Consider the following 24,797-nt stretch of genomic DNA (forward strand, 5'->3'; position numbering starts at 1 on the left):
GACGGCATGCTGCTGACTGTGGGGCCACAAACATTGTTCATCATCCCTTTGGAAAATCATGCCAAGATATATAAAACTAAAGAGTTATCATCACATCCCTCTACAGAGCAAGTTTTTGTTACGCTTTAATTTAAATAAACTACACAAGAGGATATGGTACCATTCATGGGAAATGCCTGACTCAGGAGAACATAAAGTAGATTAGTGGTTATCTAGGTGTGGAGGGGGAGAGAAGAGGCAGAGGGGAGAGAGAAGGATGACAGATAGATGGTACAGTAAGGGAGAAGGATGATTTATAGGTGATGATACAGTGAGGGAGAAGGATGATTGACAGGTGATGGTACAGGGAGAGAGAAGGATGATTGACAGATGGTACAGTTTCTTCTTCAAGTGGAATAATGGTCTAAATTTTACAATTATAATGGTTACACAATTCCATAATTAAGCAAAAACATCACAGAGCTATAACTTTAGGTGTCTCAAGAATGCACTTAAATGTGTAAAGGAGATGAGAGTGTACGCTAGAGAAAGGAGATCTTGTTAGGTGCAACATCCCAACACTGAAACATCCCATTAATTACCATCCATTTATTTGTTTGTTTTGTTTTGAGACAGGGTCTCATTATATAACCCTGGTTGTCCCAGACATCACTATGAAGATCAGGCTGGCCTCAAACTCACAGAGATCTACCTGCATCTGCCTCCCAAGTGCTGGGATCAAGGGCATATGTCACCATGCCTAGCTTGACCATTAATTTCTACACAATAAAGAAAATCATTGTCCTCTTACCATACTATTGACCCATACCTAGGAGAAAGGCGCTGCTTCAAAGCCGACAACCATGGTGACGATGCTGAGTCCCTGGCCTTCTGGTGGAAAACATCAGCAAGCAGCAGATCAGATACGACATCAGTGCTGAGTCCAAGACTCGCACACACATGACGCAGATCTTGGAACTAAATTGATTGACCAAAATTTAGAATTCCCATATAGGGCATTCACCGGAAGTGTAGGGCCAACCAGATATGACTGCTCACTCGGTCTCCAAGCCATCTTCCAGGTCAAGCCTCCTCCTTGAGTCCCACCAGTTCTAATGGGACATCATCTTTAATGCACTTCCCCAGATGCTCAACAGCCCCCTTCCTCACTGTCTTTAAATACAACCTTGTCAAGCACCTGCAAAAGCAAGTACAGAGTAATCGCCAGAAAGGGCTTGGTATGGGGGGAGTCAAAGAACCCTGACCTGGAGAACGCAGGCTTCGAAAAGACACCCCAGTCAATGGACCATTAGGACCCTCAGCTGCCCCTGGGATCTTTTCTTTCCAAAAAGCTTAATGTAGAGGCAGCATGTCTAGGTGTGTAGCATGTGCTTAGAGTGTGTAGGGCAGGTTCTGTCCCCAGCAAGAGGGGGAGAGGGTGGTCTGAGAAAACACCCCTCCCCCCATTCTTGCCCATAAAAAACGTATCAACCTTTCCACATGGAAAATTATATGAAGAAAAAGAAATTCTTTAGCAATTCTCTTTTATGAAAATATTCCCTTGAATAGCTTAGTTTTAAGAAAATCGATGTTTTTAGAGTTGACTTTAGCATCACTCAAAGTGCCCCAGTTCTATACCTCAGTGTTTTGTAAAAGCCAACACTCTAAGGTCAAGCTTTGTAATCAGTTCCTAATGAACTACAAGTCATTGACAGCCATTAGTGATTCCATTAATACCGAGCACAAGCGGAACACAGAAGCTCAAGGACCTCACGGTAAAGTTCTTAGCCTAGGTCAGATGTGTTTAGAAACATTCTCACAGGATAAGCCACAAAGTCAGAAATTGATACTTAGTATCAATTTAAATTTAATCATTAAAAGAATCCAACCATACAGTTATACAGCTGATACATGCCTGCTTTGTTCCTAGCCAATTCAATACACACACTTACACCAAACCCTTCTCGAATGAAAAGAACAAATGAAACTATATATCAGGTAGCCCATTGGAATCCCTCTAAGGCTAAAACCAGCCCTGATAGAGACAAGTATTGAGGTCCCTTTGCTCTTAAATATTTGCCTCCGGTCCTAGTTCACTTTCCATTGCTATGATAAGCACAAGACCTCAGCAACTTGGGGGCAAAAGGCTTATTTCAGTCTATGGTCTTCAGGCCATCAGGATGGGAAGTCAGAGCAGAAACTTAAGGCAGGAGCTAAAGCGGAGACCATGGAGGAGTGCTGCTTACTGGCTTGCTCTCCACGGCTCCTCTGCCTGCTTTCTTTCACACTCAAGTACCACCTGTCCAGAGGTGACACTATCCAAGTGGGCTGGACTCACCCACATTAACCATTAATCAAGAAAATGTCCCCTACGGACTTGCCTACAGAGTCATCTAATGAAGGCATTTTCTCAACTGAGGGTCCCTCTTTCCAGGAGACCCTTGCTTATGTCAAGTTGACAAGAAACTAAACAACATAATACCTCCTATGGAAACTAGGGATGGGGTGGGGGAATCCCCCATTTTATTGTCACTGTTTCGAATCACCACAGAGATACCAAAATTGGTGGGAAAAGCAAAAATACATTTTGAAAAGGACTAAAGTTTTTTTTTTTTTAAAAAAAGATCCAATTGAATCTCCTCACATAATATTTAACTTTTAAAAAAATGACCTTAGTGGTTTTTGCAAGGAACTCAATTAACAGAAATATGAAAGGCGTGCAGGCATGGAACAACATGGCCAAAGCCAGGCTCCAGTGACTTTTCGTGTATTCAGAGTGACACAGCCATCATTCCAGGCTACATGGCAGTCACTCTGCATCTCCCATACCGTCGCCTTCCTTCACCAGCCCCAGGAACCACTAATGGACCTCGAGATGCAGCCCTCTTTTAGGTATTTCACATACATCAGTTCATACAAATTGAGGCTTTTCATGGCCGGTTCTCTCATTTAACAACTTTTAAGTTTTATCCATGTTGTAACATTCTATAGCCGGACAATATTCCATTGTGTGGCTCGTCCACACTTCATAGACTCATCCAAATGAAGACCTGGGTGTGTGTGTGTGTGTGTGTGTGTGTGTGTGTGTGTGTGTGTGTGTTGGCCACCATAGTCCTGCTGCTATGAGCATCTGTGTGAGGACCTGTTTCCACGTGTGTTAGCTATGTATACCTAGTCTTGGAATTGCTGGTTCTTGTGCTAACTTTACCCTGATCCTTTTGGAGCCATGCCAACCTACTTTCCATGGCAGCAGCCCCATCTCTCATTCTCACTGACAATGTATGAGGCTCCAATTTCCCCTCTCTTATTTTATTACAGTTACCCTGATTTGTAAAACTATAATGGGCTGTTTGTAATACCTGCTATGTTCCATATTTCAAAACAAGACTACGTATTCAGGAATGAAGACCCAGAGAGCCTTAAAGTGTCACTTCTTAAATATAAAATGTGTTCGAAGGGCATTCTTGAAACACAAAATAAAGCCACACAACCTGACGCTCCTTTAATAAAATATTTTTGGTTGTGAACCTAGCCTTTAATGGTTGAGACATCCCTCCAACCCTCCCTTAATAAAATAAATGCACATAGGTGTATTGTTATTCTTTCCCAAATCTTATCCAGTTATAGAAACGACCAAGAAACAGTTCTTGCCGCAAGCTAGGCAGCCAGTGTGGCATTACTGGGGTAGTGTAATAGTTAGATATGTAACAATAACAAAGTTTTAGTCAAGGGGGGGGGGGGAGAGAGAGAGAGAGAGAGAGAGAGAGAGAGAGAGAGAGAGATCGCACGTGCACTAGGTTGCATTTCAATAACCTGCACAGGACTTGGTCCATCAGTGCCTTCCAGACCTGAGTATGGTGATCTTTGTAGCTCACAAAACTATCCTTGGAAATCACTCTCAGGGGTGAAGCTGGTAAAGCCCCAAAGTTCAATGACATTTTAAAGTGTGCTAACACCAAGCTAAGAAACAGGTTTTGCACAACAGCTGGAATGTGCTTGCTGGTCAGGTGAGGGGGTTCGATTTCTAGCCTTCCCACCGAGTAGCTATTTATGTATATAATATGAGCATAGTACAACATGTCACATCTGTGCACTCCAGTTTCCTGACCTGGAGCTAATGACTTGCTCCACGAGACACTGGAGATGCTGGCACTGCTAATGCCTCTAACCCAGTGGCCAGCAGACAGAGAGCAGACACAAAGCAGGCACTAAAACGCTAAACGTTACCTTCCCTTCATTTTTCTGCTGACTCTGGACAAAGTTTCCTAGCAAATAAGACCCTTGGCAAATGCAGTGGGTCCCTGGGAAATGAATGTGAGCCCCTATGGCCTGTGGGATTCCCTGTAAAAAGCACTTCCCCACAGACGTTCCACAAACTCCTTAAGAGAGCTACGACAAAGAGAGCCATCAATGAGGTTACATGGAGACTATGGGGATTCTTGGAAGGCAGTCCAGGCAGTGAACACCTTCACTTTTTGAGCACTAGAATAACTTCTGCAGGGTCCACAGAGGGACTGGGCACAGCACTGCAAAGGGAGAGGAGACAGCAGATGTGCTCACATGGCCCGCTGGGTACCGGGTGTGGACCTCTGGGCTCAAGGTGCGTGCAGGAGGCAGAGATGCGAAGTGCTGGGGGAAGCAAGTAGACTTAGGGTTGGCAGAGTGATGGACAAGCCATCCTGTGAAGGTGAGCGCTGAGCTTCCCCCCAGCTGCAGCTTCTCCTACCTGATCTGGTTGTCGCAGAATTTGTTGAGATGAGATTGGTTGAGGTAAATTATGCGGGCCGGTGCCTCTAGCTGGTCTCCAACAGACGTGGCCCGGGACATCTCATCCTCTGCCTTCTTGTAGCCCGCAGAAGAACGAACGGGTCCTGCAGAGATGAGGCGCGGGGCAGAAAACAAAACACAAAAGAAGTCAGCCTCCAGGCCCGAGGCTGCGAGCGCGCTGCAGGCGGGGACCAGCCGCAAAGGATGCTCTGGAGAGACTAGGACTGCCTATGTACCTTGGCTGCCTCTGGAGACTAGACTGTAGTCACAGCCTGTGGCAGCAGCGGCAGGCCCAGCCCCACCCAGCCGGGCTTTGGACCTGTGAGTCCCCACCCCTCGGTGACTGGAGACGCCCCACCTCGACCTGTGAATAGGCCCCACCCCTAGGACCCCGCCTCGCCGTGGATCTGCGGAGGCCCCGCCCCTGCCTGACGCCCTGCCCCTCCGTGGACCAGTACTGTCCCCGCCCCTCCTCGGAAGCCCCACCCAACCTGGACTTGTGGAGAAGGTTCCCCAGGCTTCTCTAGATCTGGACTTGCCAGAGACCTCACCCCGCCCTGGACCTTCGGGAGGCCCCGCTGGCCCAATCCCAGCGCTCCGGTGCGTCTCGGCAGCCCAGAGCGCGCGCGAGGATGGATTTGGCCGCGTTTGTAGCTTGCGGTACCCGCGCTGGCCAGGCAGGTGGGGGGGCCAAGGCAGAAGAGCCACCTTAGATTGCCCGAGACCTCGCTAGCCGAGGGAGTCAGTGATAAAGCCAGAAGACATTCACCTAGCCGAAGGATTCCACTCAGGAGCTGAGTTTCTGGGCCCTAGGGAGACGCTCCACGTGCATTCATCACAGAAACAGGAGGTGAAAGCACCTCTGCGCTGTGGCATCAGAGTCCCAAGTCAGGTGGGCAAAGCTTGCTCCCACCGCCATCCTGCAGGGTTCTGCAGCTGATGTTCACAAACAAGTCAGATCATCCCAGCGACTCAACTTCACCATGGCCAGCTCGGGTCCAGAGCACGAGCTCTCAATTCCTTCCTTAAGAAGTTTCCATGGCTCCCACACAAGCTTCCCTGTCTCCCAGTTCTATAAAATTGATAGCAAGCCTTGTCTCCAAGCTTTGAGTGAGCTAAACTCCCAGGCACTTTTCCTGAGGTGTATGCAGAAGGTTATACAATTTGCACTCATGCAAACACACACACACACACACACACACACACACAGAGAGAGAGAGAGAGAGAGAGAGAGAGAGAGAGAGAGAGAGAGAGAGATACAACCTCCAGCTCTGCAGGTGGAACTTTGTTCTCCTTAAATATTTATCCAACTAATACCCATCCTCTTTACCTAACAAAGAGGTGTATATTGCACCTCATTTAAAAAGCATGCATCTTACTGGAGTAAACTTCCACTTGCTAGCTATACAGAAACCTGTTAGTGATGTGGAGAAAATCTGGAAGACTAAAGGTTGGGTTAAATCATCTTGTTAACTTGACTGTAAGGATTACAGTCCTTAACATGAGAAAAGGGAAATGAAAGGCAAAGTGAGTGTCCAGAGCTGACATGCTTTCTAGACTAGTGAAGAAGGGTTAAGCCTGCAGTAGGGTAATGACTTTCCCTTTCCCAAAGCCCAGAGCAACGTGGTAGGTTCAGGCTTTGGTGCTCACGCTTGGGTTCACAAGCCAAACACACCTGCTTTCTGCTCCTTCATGAATGGGTGCACCACACCCAGGCTACTTCTTACTGCAGAACCAATCCCTCACCTTTCCCCTTTCACCACCTCCTTTTTAAGGTCTGCCCTGGCCACAAGACACAGACAAGCCCTCTCATGGCAGAGAGGGGGTAGCAGGAAACAAGAGTGTCTACTTCCATCCTAACTACCCCATCGGCTCTGCTTCCTGGATTTCAATCAAGGAAGAATGGACTTTGTTTTGTTTTGATTTAGATTTCTTTTATTTTCCTCTTTCTGCAGGCTAGGGAAAGAGTCCGGGGCCTTGTGAGTGCTCTACCACTGAACCCTATCCCCAGCCAGGCTGCATTTTAAAGCACCCGCTACTTTCAGACAGATGGAGAATATTTTTGTGACTAGTTGGTAGAAAAGGACAGTTTGTCTCTCTGCCACTTAACCTGTGTTGTCTTCTGCCTCAGCGTTCATTACATCACCTGATAGTATTTATTGGCGATATTTTCCCAGACCCAACAGCCCAAGCTCCAGGACAGCAGTTTTGTCTACTACAGACACCTGAATGAGACTCCCAGAGTCCCACAGCCTGCCACGTGATGGGAACCCATAAACGATGGCTTTGAGTTTCCCAGATAGGCAACTATGTGATAGGCAGAGAGGATGAAAGGCCTACCATTAGCTTGAATCAAACAGTCCGTTGCCAGGACTGCACTCACTTAGTGGCTCTCCATTCCTCTAAGCATCACATCCATGAAACCCATATCACCAAGGGAACGCCCACTACTTCCTACTTTGTGGACCACATAGTTCCCGATTCTCCACTGTACGGCTTTGTAAGTGATACCCATAAGCAGCCACACCTGAAAAAATCAGCGAGATGCTGCTGGAATCACAAAATAGGAGGTCTCACCTCTTGTCATCAAAAATATCAAGAAGCTTAAAGAATCAACTGACAATCTGCACCATTACAGCTACCTGGCAGTGAGTGAGAGCTTTAACCAGGTAACTAAGAGTGGGACTGAAGGGTGAGCGAGGTCAGAGGTTATGACTTTCTGCTTTGATTGGAGAAGTGGCTGGAAGATAGAAGACCCTTACAGGTTGGACATGGGTTTCGTTAGGACAGAGGAGGGCATTGTGGACGAAAACCCAATTGAATAATAAGTAGGCAAAAGTTGTATTGGAGGCCAACTGAAAAATAAGTCCAGGTTGAGGGTTCAAACCGAAAAAGAGCAGAAAAGAAACACTGGGAATAGAGCCTGTGAGCCGACTGCAGATGACATACAGGGTCTAGAAGGGCACAGACAATGTCTAAGCAAGAACGATGAGCAGTCATCAGTGATGAACAAAGTAGCAGGAGACAGAAGCAAGTCGGCTGTATAGAGATCGGCTGTGCAGTCTAGATGCAAGCCAGTAAGTGCATGGGTTGAGTGAAGAATGAAAGAATACTTAGACCTGAAAAACATCCCAGAAGGAAATGGTAAGACTGTCTTCTGAGAGAGGGAAGCTGGTTGTGTGGGTTATAAGGGGGAGAGAATGGCCAGCAGTTAAGAGTACATACTACTCTTAGAGGGGACCTGAGTTTGGTTCCTAGCACCCATGTTAGGTGGCTCAAAATGGCCTGTAAATCCAGTTTTAGGCAACCTGATACTTCTGGTCTATATGGGCACTTGCAAGCATGTGACATATTTACACACACATATGCATGATTAAAAATAATAAAGAATGAGAACAATAGTTTGCGTAACATTTACATTCTGATAAGTACTATTAATGGCAAAAGATTATTGACACAAATAAGAGGTAAAAGAACAAGACTGACATTGAATCTCCCAAGTTCCTAGCATGCCACAATGCTAATCTGCCTTTACCCACCGGAGTCAGACTGGGAGATTTTAGTCTATGAAGAAACAGTCAAGAGTTCCCTAATGCCAAGATTCGGATAAATTTTTCTACCGCCATGACCTCATCTTGACCTACCCATTAGCTGGAAGACACGTTTTCAAAAGAACACAAATTTGTATTGCCTAAGGGAAACACTGTGCCATATATAGCAGAGCCCATTATGGTGAAGGTTTCAAATTTGGACTCCTGAGACAAACCCTGAGTTAATGCATTTTGCAGATACCACCACACAAAAGCCAAGTGTATGCTTATAACTCCCCCAAATAAGCAGGCACAGTGTCAGCAGATAGAGGGGGTCAATAAATACTTGGTAGATGAGAAAGAAACCAACGGGAAGAAAAAGGATTAAGAGAACAAGACTGGGCTAATTGGCAAGTGCTCAGTTTGCACCCACAGAAGAGGACAATCACAGAGGGCAATTGATGGCCAAGGCTTTGAGGAACTCACCTTGCCTAACCTTGAACAGTGGTTACCACATCAGCTAAGTTTATGATGGATGAATGCATCTAAACCTAATGGATCAGATACCTCCTGAAGGCACCTATCCATCATGGAACTATGGACTTCTTCCTTTTCCGGGCAGTGACTCCTTCTCCTCTCAGGGACAAGCCAGACACCAGCAGCCACATCCATGCTGGGCAAGTCTGTGGACTCAGTGCAGTTCTTTGGACTGTTGATGGCTAAATGCTCCAAGGTGACCACAGTGAATCAGCTAGCATGGGAACTAGAATGGTCTCGCCTGTGGGCACACTCTGCAGGTCTGAAGGCTTCTCTTGCCCACGAAAGGGACCAAGAGACAGAGGAAGAGTTTCCTTTGAAATAAATATGAAGCAGCTGAGTTCCCTACTCCATCTCAGCCTTTGGTTTCCATGAGCTACACCCTGATCATTCCATCCATTACTCATAACCAGGTATAGCAACTAATGCATGAAAGATCCCATAGAGAATTTATGTAACCCTATAAGACAGGAGAGCAAGGAAAGTGAGCTATTCACTTACAGTTCACTCTGACACAGGCCTCAGTAGATTAGTGGTTCTCAATCTTCCTGATGCGATTGCCCTTTATTACAGTTCATGTTATGGTGACCTCCTCGACCATAAAATTATTCTACTGCTACTCCATAAGTGTAATTTTGCTACTGTTATGAGTCACAATGTAAATATCTGACAAGCAGGACATCTGATATATGATCCCCTAAAGGGGTCGTGACCCACAGATTGAGAACCACTGCATTAGATGTTAGTGCTCAGACCCAGAGATGCTAGATCCCAAGAAGAAAGTCTCCATGGCAACATCCCAGCTGCTTGTGTGAATGAATCCTTAAGTTGTTGGAAGGTAACTGAGAGATGAGACACGATATCTGAATCAGTGATCATGGGTAAGGCAATGAGTGGAGAGAAGGAATGGGCAGAGGGGAGCCGGCTACTGTCGACACACTAGTGACGCCAAGCTCCAAGGGCACTGGATAGACAGGGATACCCCAATGAGCTGCTATAGCTTCTCCACCTCGCCCTGCCCATCTGTAACTCTCCTCTCAGCTCTGGCTCCTCTGTGCATCTCTTTCCCCACGCTAGTGGGAGGTAGCATCCACATGCGGTGGGAAAGCATTCACTTCAAGGACCTACACATCCCCTAGCGTTTCACTTACATGCAACGCATGGGTGATGGCAAGACTGTGCCGCTCACTAGTTAGGAAGCAGGACCACAGACCTCCCCTGCGATGTAAGCAGCTAGAGGGGACGAGGAGGGCTCACTTCTGACCATCTTAGAAACCAACTGCTTGGAAACCATGCTTTAACAAAGCGAAAATTCCTAGTAAGATTTAACATTTCTCCCCAATACAAACCAGAATAGTAAATATCTTGCAGATATTTATTATTTTATTACTTAAGACTATGCATTATTATGAATAATATTAGCATAGTAAGTTAAACAGATCCAGACAGTTAAGGGCTTTTAAGTAAGGAATTAAATGCAAAATGGAAGTTAGCATAGCTAAAATATTACAAAGTGCTTCACTGAAGTAAGGAACATTTTGTGGGGAGATCCTTCATTCCAAACCGCAGCATTTTTCCTTAACACAATCCGTCAATATGTCCACAATTCCAAACAATGCCGAAGACTTACCTAGTAAAGCCACCCCTGTGATAAAATAAAGTCTTACCATCTCAAAGTAGAGATCTGGAGAAAGAGTCAGCCTAGGCCTCCTTACTCAAACTGTCTTCTAGTCTGTATGTAACTAGCTCTGAAAGTCTTGTGGAGGGAGAGGAAACAGAACTAGAATCAGACCCAGCTTGGATGGTAGAGAATTCGTCTGAGTATAACATGGTAGTACACTCCTATGATCCAAAAGACTAGTGCAAGACTTGAGTTTAAAGCCAGTCTACACACCAAAAACAGAGAGATGACAAAAGAGATTCCATCTGGTATGTATTTTGGGGTCCCAAGGGGGAATATTTGAAACCCTTGGAATTTGCTGAGTGACAGGAACATAGGAGCCCATGGTGGGTATGTTCATCCACTCTCGAATTTATCTTAAGAGGAGGGCTGGAGGAGGGCCTCTAGTTTTAGATATATTTAGGCAATGCAACTAATGCCAACCACGTGATGAGAAGTTCAAGACTCTGAATCAGGGCTATCAGCCCAACATCCCAAAGTGTAATGCAGCCGGAGACTGAGCTCTATCACACAGTCAATGATCCCACTGAGAACATGGACATAGTGAAACCAAAAAAGCAAAAGGAAACAAAAGCCACTCTGGATACCAAAGTTCAGGCTAATGACACAGGTTCATAATAATGTGGAGACAAGTGAACATATTACACCTCAGACTTGGGGTCCCCCACAGTGTATCCTACCACCTCTAATTGTGGGTGGTCCCGAGTTACCCTTTATAATAAACTCATTACAAGTGTACTATGTTCCTGAAATCCCTGAAGGGCTTCGTAAAAACCTGAACTCTATATTTGGTTGGCCAGAACTGCTAAGAGTCTGGGAGCCTCAGTTTGGGCTGGTGTCACCAGGGAGTGCAGGCTTTGGTGTCCGTGTCCTCATCCTGTGACATTGACTTAATTCCGGCCAGTCATAACCGTGTTACAACCATGAACTCTTCTTATCTTTGTGTGTGGAGGTGGATATGTATGGGAGTGTGTGTGTGTGTGCGTGCGTGTGTGTGTATGTGTGTGTTTTATAGGTGCACACTTGGGGTGGTGTGCACATGAGCACACAGTGCAGAGGCTAGCGGTCACTATCAGGTCACTTCTTCACACAATCTCCACCATATCTTTTAGACAGAAACTTTGATTGGACCAGAAGCCTATCATTCAATTAGGTAACTAGCCAATGAGCTCCAGAAATGTTCCTATCTCCACCCCTGAGCTCTGAGATTACAGAATCACACCTCGACTTGTGGCTTTTCTGTGGGAACTGGTGATCCAATTCCAGGTCCTGATGCTCATACAGCAAACCTTTTAGCAGCTGAGCCATGGCCCCAGCCCCCTACAATGGGGAACTCTTGAATGATGAACTCATAAGCGAAACCTTCTTAACAATCACAAAACACCTTCGAGCACAGGAAAGCCAGGACTAGCACCCAGCTTTGCAGGAACTTGAGTCCTGGTCCCCTTTCATTGGTTCATGCTACCCTTGTGAGCCTAGCTAAGCAGCATCCTGCTGAGCCCTGGTTTCCTCATCCACAAAATTGAAATCGATTATAGAAATCAAAGGTTGACAACTGTTTTTGAAAAGTGCAAGTCTGTAAATATTTTAAGCTTTGTGGGTCATGTGTGGCTGCTCATAATCCTTCTCCTCCTTCCACATTCTCTTCTCTTCCTTCGTTCTTAAGCACAAATGTCTCTAAAGTTTTTCTTATTGTTTATTTCTTCAGAGTTTCCCAAATGCCCTTGTTTTCAAGGCTTGGCCACCAGCAGCATCATTATTGGAAGGTGCTTTAATCTACTGGTGGGAAGGCCTAAAGAAAGGGAGTTAAGTGGCTGGAAGGGATATGGGGACCCAGGTCTCTCCCATCCTGCCTTTCCCTCCCAGTCACCATGAAGTGAGCTCTTTCTTCCATCATGGACCCCCTCCATGACGCTCTGTCTTACTGCTGGACCAGAGTCCACAGAACCAAGCGACCATGAACTGAAATCTCTAAATACCTAGGCCAAAATAACTTCTCCCTACATTATTTACCCGGACATCTTGTCACAGTGTTGGAATGGGAACTGATACCCCTTTTACCTCACAGCTCAGCTTGCACCTCCAAACCACAGTTTGCTAAGCACTTACATAAGCAGATTTTTTTTTCAGTTAGATTCTACCCCAGCTCCACCTCCAAGAAATAATAGCTTGACTTTCTATTACCGCACACTTCTAGCAGAAGTGGCTATTCGGACTTTTATAATGAGGGATAAGAAGTTGATGTCTTCACATCATACCACCTTGGTATGAAAAGCATACCAAGGTGGCTCTCCCTGTGTCTCCAGACACACTTCCCCTCTAGGGAAGCAGTCCCATGGCTAGTTACAGAGCTTTCTAATCAGAGGCATGTAGATGCGCACACACACACACACACACACACACACACACACACACACACACACACACATGCACGCACACGCACACACACCCCTGCTCAAAGTTTCAGGCTCAGTTCTGGCTTCCACACCATACTGACAAAGCTGTTTCGTGACTCTTGAAAAGACAGGCACACAGCAGCAGTTCTGGTGCCGGGGAGCACCGGGGCTGATGAGCTCTCTTAATCAAGCAGACACAATGGAAATGCTGGGCAAATTCAAATCGTGGTTATTTTCGCCTTGGCAGACACATTTCAGAGGCTTTTCAAGACCCCACTCTGCACAGACTGTTTCTCTCCAAATATAGCAGACGTGATCCACTCCTACCAAGAGTTCCAGAGCTCAGAGCACAAAGGGAAGATGACAGTGATGGGTCAGGACTTCTTATTTCTGTCAACATTTACTGGATTCTTTTCTCTTTTTTTTTTGCCATGGGAACAAAGAAAACGCGGCAGAAGTAATTGCCTGTGGACTGTTTATGACTTGAAATTTTGTGGACGCTGGATTCACTCAGTTATTAAATACCTCCTACATGTGAGACGTTCTGGTAGGTAGTGGGAGGAAGAAGCACACGCCGAAGGCACGGCTTTTTGTCAACTTGACACACGCTGGAGTCACTAGAGAAGAGGGGACCTCAATGGAGGGACTGCTTCCATCAGATAGTCCTCTGAGCATGTCTGTGGGCCATTTCCTTGATTAATGACTGACACAGGAGGTCCCAGACTACTGTGAGTGGTGCCATTTTGGGGCAGATGGACCTGGGATGTAAGAGAATGTTAGCTAAGCAAACCTGTAAACAGCGTTCTTCCACGGCTCTTGCTTCTGGTCCTGCTTAAGTTCCTGCCTTGACTTCCCTCGGTGATAGACCTGGGCTGCGACATGTAAGCCAAAGAAACCTTTTCCTTCATGGCATTCATCATGTAAGAGAACCAAACTGTGACACCTTGGTTTTCAGTAAGACTTTCAGTACAGGCTTCCGTCCCCAAAACCAGTTCTGTGTCTTATGCTAACTCATCCTGTAAATTACACGAAGATAAATGTGCTTTTCTGGAAACGTATTCCAAAGATAAACCCAAACTTTAAAAAAAAATCTATTTTTCATATACTCAATTAAGAGGATTTTTTTTTCCAGACTGGGTAAACCAAGGATTAAATACAAGCGTAGTCACTTTTTATAGCAATCCCCTCTGTTAAGTGAGATTCTCCACTGCTCCTAGGACCTCAAGTCTGGGATACAGGCATGGGTGTCAACTTTCAAACCTACTGAGAATTTCACAAGGATAAATCATCACTAGTTGTGAATACAGAAGGCTGGGTCCAAGATATTCCTCTCTGCTTTAGATACCAGAGTCCACTAATGCTCAGGCCCCTTCCACAACGGCATAGCATTTGAACAACACCTACGCCCACCCTCTCTCTCGCCTCCAGATCATGCATCACGCAGGACACAGCCTAAACTGCATACGGCAACTGTGCCGTGCTTCTTGGCTGTCTGCCCGACAGTCATTGTTTTTAACATACATTTTTTCTATCCACGGTTGTCTGAACACTCAGATATGGACTCTGTCAGCATAGAGCACCAACTCAGTTTTCATGTTTGCCCCACGAGAAGGCGAGCTCCTTGCTGACACACGTGTCACCGTTTCAACCTCCCTTCACAGAAACATGGCTCCCTTTCTGACTTCAACTTTTGACACGTGCTCCAGGAGGCAGAGCTCATGGTCACACCAGTCATGTGCCTCCTCATGGGACACGGAAGACATCCAGTAGACAAGTTGAGGGCTCGAGCCAAGTAAACACAGGAACCTCACCTTCACCCTTAATTGGGCACAGGAAGATGCAACTCCTCAACGTCTATGCAGCTACTCTGACCACCTCCCCCTCCTGAGACAGCATGTAACAAACAGTTGGGAAAATGAAAACGTCTGGTTTCTCAGAGCTAACGCTACTGGGAAAGTTCACGTGAGCTACTTTCTGTCTGATGATCGATGCTTTGGCTCCACTTCATTTCCCTTGTGTGACTCCATTAAATGATCCAGTGTGGATGGAGGGGAGACACAGGGATACGGAGAAGATCTGGGCTCCTTAGCAGAAGGCTTTCTGCCCCCTCTGGCCTACAGAATGATGACCCGTTCTTCCTGCTTGAATTCACATCTACAGCCTTTGCACGGTCTGCTTGGCTTTATCAAAGACAGGCGTGTCCCCAAGTGGCTCTGCCCTACCCATGCAGACAGCAGCATCGGCCACCTCTTGAAGTCCTCTGCTCACAGCCTCGTTAAAGGGTCCCTAGGCTCAGCAGCAGTCCAGAAGACCCTGAACCTCCACTAGTCTGGCAGGTCAAGAGAGCAAACCCTGTTGACCCTCACATCATCGTTAATTCTCCCCGACAAAAGAAAGAAACTGAGACGCAATACCTGTGTTGTTCTCCCGCCCCCCTCCCCACACCGCCTTTAACTTCTCAAAGAGCAAAGAAGCAGCGTTTTCTGCACTCTCCTGATGCCATTCTCCAAGCGATGCCTAAAATCCCAGTGAGGCACCTCTCCGTCTGTGTAGACAATGCCGAGCTCTGAACCGTCCAAGCACTTTGTACATATGCTAAAGACTGGAAGATTCACAGGTGGCTCAAAACTAAAGGTTATTATTCCATGCCCCTGTGCTTCTTGACATGGTTTTTCTTCCTCGGGGAGACGGAGGCTCCAAGTCTGTGGAAGTCCGATGTCATGCACAAGGCAAAGGCAGATTCATTTTCTTAACTATCACTTAAGACATCCCAGCTGGCCGTGTCGGCTCATCCTCACTGGTCACAGGAACCCAGTATCCGCTTCCATCAGCGATCTTAGTGCAGCTTCAAAGTGTATGTAGTAGTCAGACATGAGCACGTCAGTGGAGGCCAGCTCGTCGCCCCCATCCTCAGCGCCCTGGCAAAACACACTTCCCCCAGTAGTCTGGATTTTCCCGACTTTCTCGCTGATTTGACATTTTGCGTACCACATTTTCTTCCCAGACACAGAAGTGAGAATGCTTAAATATAGGAACATCTGTTAAGGCAAAGCCATAAGGAGTGTCTGCCTCGCAATATCCTCAGCCCATTCAGTACCGTCACACCAACCAGGTTTGCCATGTCACAGAGGGGCCACTTGTAATTACAACTCTAAAAAGAACATTGGGCACGGCAGCACAGGCTTGTGACCCCAGCACAATTTTAGTACAAAGCCAGGCTAGGCTACATCGTGAGTCTGAGGACAGCCTGGGCTACATAGGGAGACACGACCTCTGGAAAACAAAAATAAATGTGTGTCTTTTGTGGAGCCTACCATTATTCTAAGCTTTCTATATTTCCTGACCCATCTATTCCCTTCAACAGTCAATACACTCACTGTGGAGATCATTAACAATAAGTCAGGCAGTAATGAACCAGCCAGCCAACATCCAAATTTAATTTCCTGATTTTTATGAGAGTTATTTTATGACTGTTTCAAGGAGTATCCTAAAATGACCATCAGGTTTATTATCAGCTGAATCTTGTATCATTCTGAGTTCTTGTCTGAAAATAAAAGACTACTGAAGTCTATGCACTAAAGACCTAAAGACCAAGGAAAAGAAAATGAGAGAGAGAGAGAGAGAGAGAGAGAGAGAGAGAGAGAGAGAGAGAGAGACCACAGGCTCACAGGCATCCAGGTTTAACCACTTTAAGCCCAGAAAGCCAACCCCAACTGCTAGAGATCAGCTACCCTGGAGTCAGGAACACACAGAAGAGAACAGGATGTCAGGATGCGCAAAATATTGAAGACAAGCAGTTATCCATCCACTGGAAATTCCAGGCCTTCTGTGCATCAATGCAGGAGTCAAAGTTGTCCCTGGGCACAGAAGAGAGGGACCTTGGACCCCAGGGGTGGGAACACAGGCTTGCACAACTACTTACAGAAATGGGTCTAGAATTTTGCAAAAACACTGAAACTAGGAACACCATCCAATCAAGCGACACCACTTCTGAAGAAAGTAGACGCAAGCACACAACAAGGAGACCTGCAGGCTGAGGATTAGCATGGTGTGAGTCACAATCTCCAGGTTACAGAACCGGCCTAAGGGCTGTTCATAGCGGGATGGGCAAAGAAAATGTGCTGCGCATATGCACAAGTCCCACCATAGTGTGACTCTGCCACAGAGGAGAGCGAGGCTGTACCCCTAGGAGGAGGGTGGAGGGAAACACAGAACATGGCCTTAAGGAGAATTAATTAGCCAGGCTTAAACTAGCAAGTGTGTTTTCTCTCATATGTGGAGTCTGGAAAGATAAAGATGTAAGAGTGGACTATTAGAACGGGGGCTTAAAGAGGGAATAGCAGCCATTGATCAAAGTACATCAGATGCGGTCTATGCCACAGTGAAACCAATAATTTTGTGCAATTAATATACACTCTTAAAAATCCAATTTTTAAAAAAAGCCTCTTGCATTTAAAGTTCTTCCAATCTGGTGTGGAAACATGAGGGCCAGGAAAACCACACAACACTGACTATTGAGTGTCGCCCTCTGCCTGGAGTGCCCTTTCCTCACTCTGTGCTCTGTCTGCCTACAACCCACCATCAGGACATAGTTTAGGTTTTCTCTCCTCTGAGGTCGTATGCTAATAACCCAGGCCAGATTAGATGCCCCTGCTCCAGGTGCAGCTGGTACGGTTCCAAGAAACCCCTTGCTATAGCACGCACAACCACGCCACTCGCAGCCACGCAGTGTGTGGAGCAACACTCGCAAAATCCTAGCAAGAGGCACTGCCAGGAATGAACACCAGACAGTGGTCTCTGGGCACGGCCTGTCCTGACTCTTGAGAGGGTTCATGGCTGTACAATGCTCCCTTTGTCCGTTATCCACTCTCTTCCTTTAAGGGTGTTCCGCTCTATTCTGTGAGGAATGCTTAGTGTCCACACGACTGTATCTCACATGAGGTCTTCCAGTGGGGACTGCAAGGACTGGTAAGCTGAGGGGGCACAGAAAAATATCCCACTCAGCTGTAGTCGGACTCCCATTGCCTTTCCATACCATGGACAGGTAAGGACTGCCTTTCCTTGGACCATGGGAGTCCATCACTTTGCTCTTATGGCATTCCGTGGTATAACAACAGTCCTCCTTAGAGTCCTTGTCTGTCCATTTAGCACTTGTCCTAAGCCCTTTTGAGGTGCTTTTCTATTATCAAGGTTAAATCCTGTGTGCATATACCCAATAATTCTATTAATGTCTCATCTGCTTTAAATAATCTATGCAGTCAAATCACATCAGACATTACCATCACTTTAGGTGAACAGCTTTGGGATTGGGTCTTGGAATTTTCATAGTAAAATGAGTTACTCCTATTATAATATCTTAATAGCAACCCTATTAGGCCTGGACCCTGTGTTTAACTGCTGTATTAATTCTATCTCCTTACCTAAACAGTCAACTTAGCCTCAGATGGTCCTATGGTGATCTAACTACATCTATCGGGGGTCCCCTTGATTACCCTCAGACATGAAAATTGGGAAGAGTGGAGGCTCTAAACCTTTCTATGACCCTTTCGGCCATAAGTAGCCATATCAACTGGACACCATCTCCTACATGATTCAAGGCCCTCAATTCCTGAAGGAGGTTGTTGGATATTGGCAGGCTTGTAGGTCACCGGGAATGGACCCTCTTCAGAATCAGCAGTGTGAAAAGCAGGAATGGAAACCACAGGACTCTGTTTATTACTCAAATCACATGCTGTCCAAGTTATGACAGCCAACTCTCTCCTGCCATAGAGTCACCACAGTTACGCCAGTCAACTCTCTGTCACTATAACAAACACCGAGAAATACAATGATAAAATGAGCTGGGTGGTGGTGGCACATGCTTTTAATACCAGCAGTCGGGAAACAGAGGCAGGTAGGTCTCTGTGAGTTCAAGGCCATCCTGGTTCACAAAGCAAGTTCTAGGACAGTCAGAGCTGTTACACAGAGAAATCCTGTCTTGAAAAATTGAAAGAAAGGAAGGGAGGGATGGAGGGAAGAAGAGAGGAAGGAAAGAAGAAAGGAAAAAAGGAAGAAAATGAAAGGAAGAAAAGTGAAAGTTGATTCTTGACTCTCAGTTCCTGGCAGTTTCAGTCCTGTCTTTGTCCTGGGCCTGAGGTCACAACCAAGGTGCAGTAGAAATGTCTGGAAGACCTCAACTGCTCACCTCATAACCAGGACACAAGACAGAAAGAGAACGAGTCTGGGATCCCACAATCCCCCTTGACCTCGATGACAGACTTCAGTTGTGGCCCAATATTTTTTTATTGATTTTTATTGAGCTCTACATTTTTCTCAGCTCCACTCCCTGCCTCTCCCCTCCCCTCTTCAACCCTCTCCCAAGGTCCCCATGTTCTCACTTTACTCAGGAGATCTTGTCTTTTTCTACTTTTCCACTTCCCATGTAGATTAGATCTATGTAAGTCTCTCTTAGTGTCCTGATTATTGTCTAAGTTCTCTGGGATTATGGTTTGTAGGCTGATTTTCTTTGCTTTATGTTTAAAAACTACCTATGAGTGAGTACATGTGATAATTGTCTTTCTGGGTCTGGGTTACCTCACTCAAAATAATGTTTTCTAGCTCCAACCATTTTCCTGCAAAATTCAAGCTGTCGTTATGTTTTTCTGCTGTGTAATAAATACTCCATTATGTAAAGATACCACATTTTCCTTATCCATTCTTCAGTTGAGGGGCATTTAGGTTGTTTCCAGGTTCTGGCTATGACAAACAAAGATGCTATGAATAAGGAACTTCTACAACTCATAAACACTTTCAGCAAAGTAGCATGATACAAGATTAACTCAAAAAAATCAGTAGCCCTCCTGTACACAGATGATAAAAGGGCTGGGGAAGAAATCAGAGAATGAACACCCTTCACAATAGCCACAAAAAGCATAAAATATCTAAGAGTAATGCTAACCAAACAAGTGGAAGACCTGTATGACAAGAACTTAAAATCTTTGAAGAAAGAAATTGAAGAAGACACCAGAAAGTGGAAATATTTTCCATACTCTTGGGTGGGTAGAATTAATATAGTAAAAATGGCAATCTTACCAAAACAATCTACAGATTCAATGCAATACCCATCAAAATCCCAACAAAATTCTTTAAAACCTCAAAAGAATGGTACTCAACATCATATGGAAAAGCAGAAAACCCAGGATGGCTAAAACAATCCTGTACAATAAAAGAACTTCTGGAGGCATCACAATCCCTGACTTCAAACTCTACTACAGAGCTACAGTACTGAAAACAGCCTGGTATTGGCATAAGAACAGACAGGAGGACCAATGGAACTGAATAGAAGACCCGGATATTAATCCTCACATCTTCAAACACCTGATTTTTGACAAAGAAGCAAAAAAAAAAATCAACGGAAAAAAAGAAAGCATATTTAACAAGTGGTGCTGGCATAACTTGATATCAACAGGTAGAAGAATGAAAATAGACCCGTATCTATTACCATGCACAAAAGTCCAAATGGATCAAAGACCTCAACGTAAAGCGAGCCACACTGAACCTTATAGAAGAGAAAGTGGGAAGTACACTTGAATGCATTGGCACAGGAGACCACTTCCTAAATAGAACCCCAGCAGCACAGACACTGACAGAAACAGTTAATAAATGGGATCTCCTGAAACTGAAAGGCTTCTGTAAAGCAAAGGACATGGTCAACAACACAAAATGACAGCCTACAGAATGGGAAAAGATCTTCACCAACCCCACATCAGACAGAGGGCTGATCTCCAAAATATACAAAGAACTCAAGAAATTGGACACCATCACATAATCCAATTAAAAAAATGGAGTATAGACTTAAACAGAGAACTCTCCACAGAGGAAGCTAAAATGACTGAAAGACACTTAAGGAAATGCTCAACATCCTTAGTCATTAGAGAAATGCAAATCAAAACAACTCTGAGATTCCATCTTACACCTGTAAGAATGACCAAGATCAAAAACACTGATGACAGCTGGTGCTGGAGAGGTTGTGGGGAAAAGGGAACACTTCTGCATTGCTGGTGGGAATGCAAGCTGGTACAACCCCTTTGGATGTCAGTGTGGCCATTTCTCAGAAAATTAGGAAACCACCTTCCTCAAGACCCAGCAATACCACTTTTGGGTATATATCCAAAGGATGCTCAATTGTGTCACAAGGACATGTGCTCAACTATGTTCATAGCAACTTTGCTTGTCATAGCCAGAACGTGGCCCAATGTCTTACATGTTTCATTCTCTTCTAATAGCACCAATTAGGCCACCAACCCTTTAGCACACAGACCTTTGAGGTGGCTCCAAATCCAAAGAATAGGAATAGCCTAGGTAATTCAAGCCTAGGGTAATATCATATTTACAAACACATACTTCAAATAGGAACAATACTGAAGATGGTGATAATGATGACAACTTCAACCTTTACTCCAAGAATAAGAGGGCAAGAAATTCATGAACGTTCCTAGCCATGAGCACTTCCTATGATTCCTAATCTCTTTGGTTCACAAGACCCAGCCCATTTCTGGGTATTTTCCTCTGCCAAAGGTTTTCCACCAAAGGCTTGAAGAAGGGGTCTGGAGCGAGGGTGGTAATGATTGACAGCAGCAGAACTTCTGGGTAAGGCATAGCAGAGAGATGATGGCTGACGGCTCTGGGTTTCAAAAGAAGCCAGAGGAGAGGATGCTCATCATCCCAAAGACAAGGGAATGATGTTGCGATGAAAATACTAGACGACCTGGTCTGATCGCTATACATGGTAAACATGTATTTAACTATGTATAAATGTGAATGTGCGTGTGGTATTTTCCATACATTGGCTTTAGTTCACACCCCCCAGTTAGGTAGAACAACTAAACACCTTCCTTAAAATGTTCTCTAGTCCCTGGCATGTACCATACGCTGAAATTGAACAAACGTATCGTTTTCCTTATTCTGTGTGGGACTATGATGCCTGGTCTCAGTAATAACTGAATTAATAGGGTAGCATTTATCTTTGCAATTACTTCCAAATGTTTGGATTCATCTCCTAAGCCCACATCTAATTGTCAGAGAATCCTAGCTATACCTGCACACCACACACACACCCTGTAACTGAGAAACAGATTCTGAATGTGACCTCCATCCTCATCTTGTCCCAACGCTCCATGTGCCGACACTACAGTAACTTCCTTGATCAGCCCCTACTTGCTCTTTCCCCGAGGAGTGACAGCCACACAGCAGCCAATAGGATATTCAAAACGTAGACCTAAGTCAATCACTCGCCCAAGCAGGCTGACAGCTTCAGAGGCACCTCGAGTGGAGCGCAAACTCCTCATTCTCTAAGTTTTATGGTAGCTTAACAAAGCCTCAGGTCAGGTAATTTATAATGGGCAGAAATGTATTTGCTCAATAGTCCCGGGTGCTGGGAACTCCCTGTTTGACGCTGCATGTGCAGCAGACCTTCTGGCTATCCACCCCCTTACACGACAGAAGACATCATATGGGTCCGTGAGAGCATGTCAGGGCATCAGGCTCGCCTGTGATAAAGACGTCACTCTCAGAACGATGACGCTTTCCTAGAGTGGTGGCATGAAGCCGCTTGCAAAGGCTGGGCCCCTGTAACCTAATCACCTCTCAAAGCCTATTTCTCCACACTGCATTGGTGATGGGGTTTCCAACACATACCTTAGGGTCTTCATTCAAGCCCCGCCCCCAACATAGAATGCCAGGTTCTAATCTAAGTGCAAGACCTTCTCTGCGCTCTCTCTCTCTCTCTCTCTCTCTCTCTCTCTCTCTCTCTCTCTCTCTCTCATAGACATCTGATTCATCCCTGCTCCTTCTGCCTACAGCGAGCTCAGCTGAGGCTCCATTCACATCTCCTAGTCTTTATTATTTGGGTCTCCAAACCCAAAGCCGATCTCCCCAAATGGAATTCTTAAAAAGGAATATAATTTAACTACATGCCACACACAATTCATCATCCACACAGCCCTGAGCTAGGTAATGCATAATTCAACCTCTTGCTGCCCCTTTGTTCGGAGGCTGAACATCTGTTGACTGCTGCTGAGAGCTAAACCCTCAGCCCTGTAATAAGTTTTCAGAACTCTATGGAAACATTTGCACATCTGGCACAAAGGTTGTTAACACAGTCTCAGCACAGCCACCACACCAGATATATAAAAAAATCAAGTACAATCCACAGTTAGGACCCCAACGCATGCTTGAGGAAACCTAAGACCTAACTTTCTTAATCTTAATGACCCCAGACACTGACAGGCTACTGAGTAGAACAGAGCACAGCTAAGTAAATTGTGTAAATTTACTTACTATAATTACAAATTACGATGTATAATTCTATAAGCAAGAAACCAATAAAGAGCCTATTACCTACGATGGCTGTGGCCACAGAAGGTTTAGCATCTCAAAGGCACCTGCTGGACTCCTGAGCCAGAGCTATCTTACTTCCTCGGGGTTTGCATGAGCCACATTTGTCAAAGTCATTCCTTCCAAGAACTCCTTGGTGCTCACACTCTTCATTCCACCAAGGAACGCTTCTGAGTGGTCCCCTGTCGAGCCTGAATTGTGATTCCAAGGGTGCAGGCCATCAGTGAGTCCATCATTCCTTTCTAGCCATGTTATTGCTTTCCTTCAGAATGCTAAACTACATGACATGTTTTCCTTTTACATAAATATCACTAGACAATGAAGCTTTCTTTTCCTACTGTGATGGGATAGCTTATCTTAAAAAAAATTTTTGCTGTACTTAATATTTGCATCAAATTTCTTATTGTAAAAGGTACTAAATCATAAAGATCCTCACCAGACTCCCAACTGGTCAAAGAGCAGAGAACAACTGTCAGTGGAATGATCCCCTCTTCCCAAGGCTCCGCCTCCCACGCTGCCAAACGGAGGGTAGAAAGATGGTCAGAGCTAAAGTGTGGGGAGAACTGGGGTGAAGCAATGTCTTCTAGAAACAAGACCAGTGTACTCCTGAACTTAGCAGCTGTGGTTACCTGCACAACACATGAGCAAGATCAAGCCAGTCAATATTCCAGCGAGAATAGAAGAGGGGAACAGGAACTTCACACCTAGCTGAGAACTACTCGTGGTTGTTGGTTGCTAGAGAAAAAGAGATTGTTTTCTTTAAGGTTAAGGTCCCCAGCAGATGGCTTCGAATCCATGCACACATGGACAGCACTAATTGTATTAAGTTCCTTACCTGAGAGAAAGAAACAGACAGACAGACAGACACAGAAAGAGCATGATGTTGGGAAAGGAGATGTATAGAGGTGCGGAGATGGATCTGGAAGGAGATGGAAATGGGAAGCTGGGCATGGTGAAATTCCTGGAAGAGGAGGAAGTGAACTACGGGAGGTGGATATGAACAAATATATTATATACATGTTGAAATTCTCAAACAACTTTTAGAAATATGAAAGAAAAGCTTAAGTAATACTTTCATCATAGTCTTGATGCTTTGCCCCAAGTTATTTTTTGTGTAGAATTTCCCTAAATGTTTGACTTATGAAAATTGTATTTCCAAGCTTCAGTCTTTTGTGCCTAAATCAGTTTCTATTGATCAAGCTAAATAACATGTTGCTTTAAATATTTGGGATCTTTTTGGAAACATGTAAATAATATATAATGGTGTGTCAATAAATGCTCTGGTGGCCAGTAAATTGCTGATAAATACTCAATATAAACAAACAGAATATCAATCTTTGATTGCACCTTTCTCAAGCATACTATATTAACATGTGGTTTGTACAATTATAGCTACTTGCTCATATAAAAAGCAAATTATCAAAGTTAAACTATAACAGTACCAACAATTTAAACAGGCTTATAACAAATAGAGAGATTAAACAGTTATTTAAAACATTCCAATTAAAAAAGCCCAGGTTCACATGGATTGGC

At 45.0% G+C, this 24,797-nt stretch overlaps 1 protein-coding gene across 7 annotated transcripts in view; it reads right to left on the reverse strand.

Moving 5' to 3' along the window:
* Positions 1-24,797, reverse strand: part of Atp8a2 (ATPase phospholipid transporting 8A2) — a 577,323-nt gene that overhangs the window by 452,840 nt on the left and 99,686 nt on the right. For 6 of the 7 annotated variants that reach the window (XM_087912148.1, XM_087912155.1, XM_087912154.1 and 3 more), the window contains exon 2: positions 4,706-4,850. In XM_087912148.1, coding sequence (XP_087768274.1) covers positions 4,706-4,850 — 145 coding nt within the window. Of the gene's footprint in view, positions 1-4,705; positions 4,851-4,982; positions 5,092-24,797 lie in introns of those variants that run through there. The other variant, XM_087912152.1, reaches the window with a different exon arrangement.

Source organism: Myodes glareolus, chromosome 12 (assembly GCF_982192425.1).
Source record: "Myodes glareolus chromosome 12, mMyoGla1.1, whole genome shotgun sequence".
NCBI lineage: Eukaryota > Metazoa > Chordata > Mammalia > Rodentia > Cricetidae > Myodes > Myodes glareolus.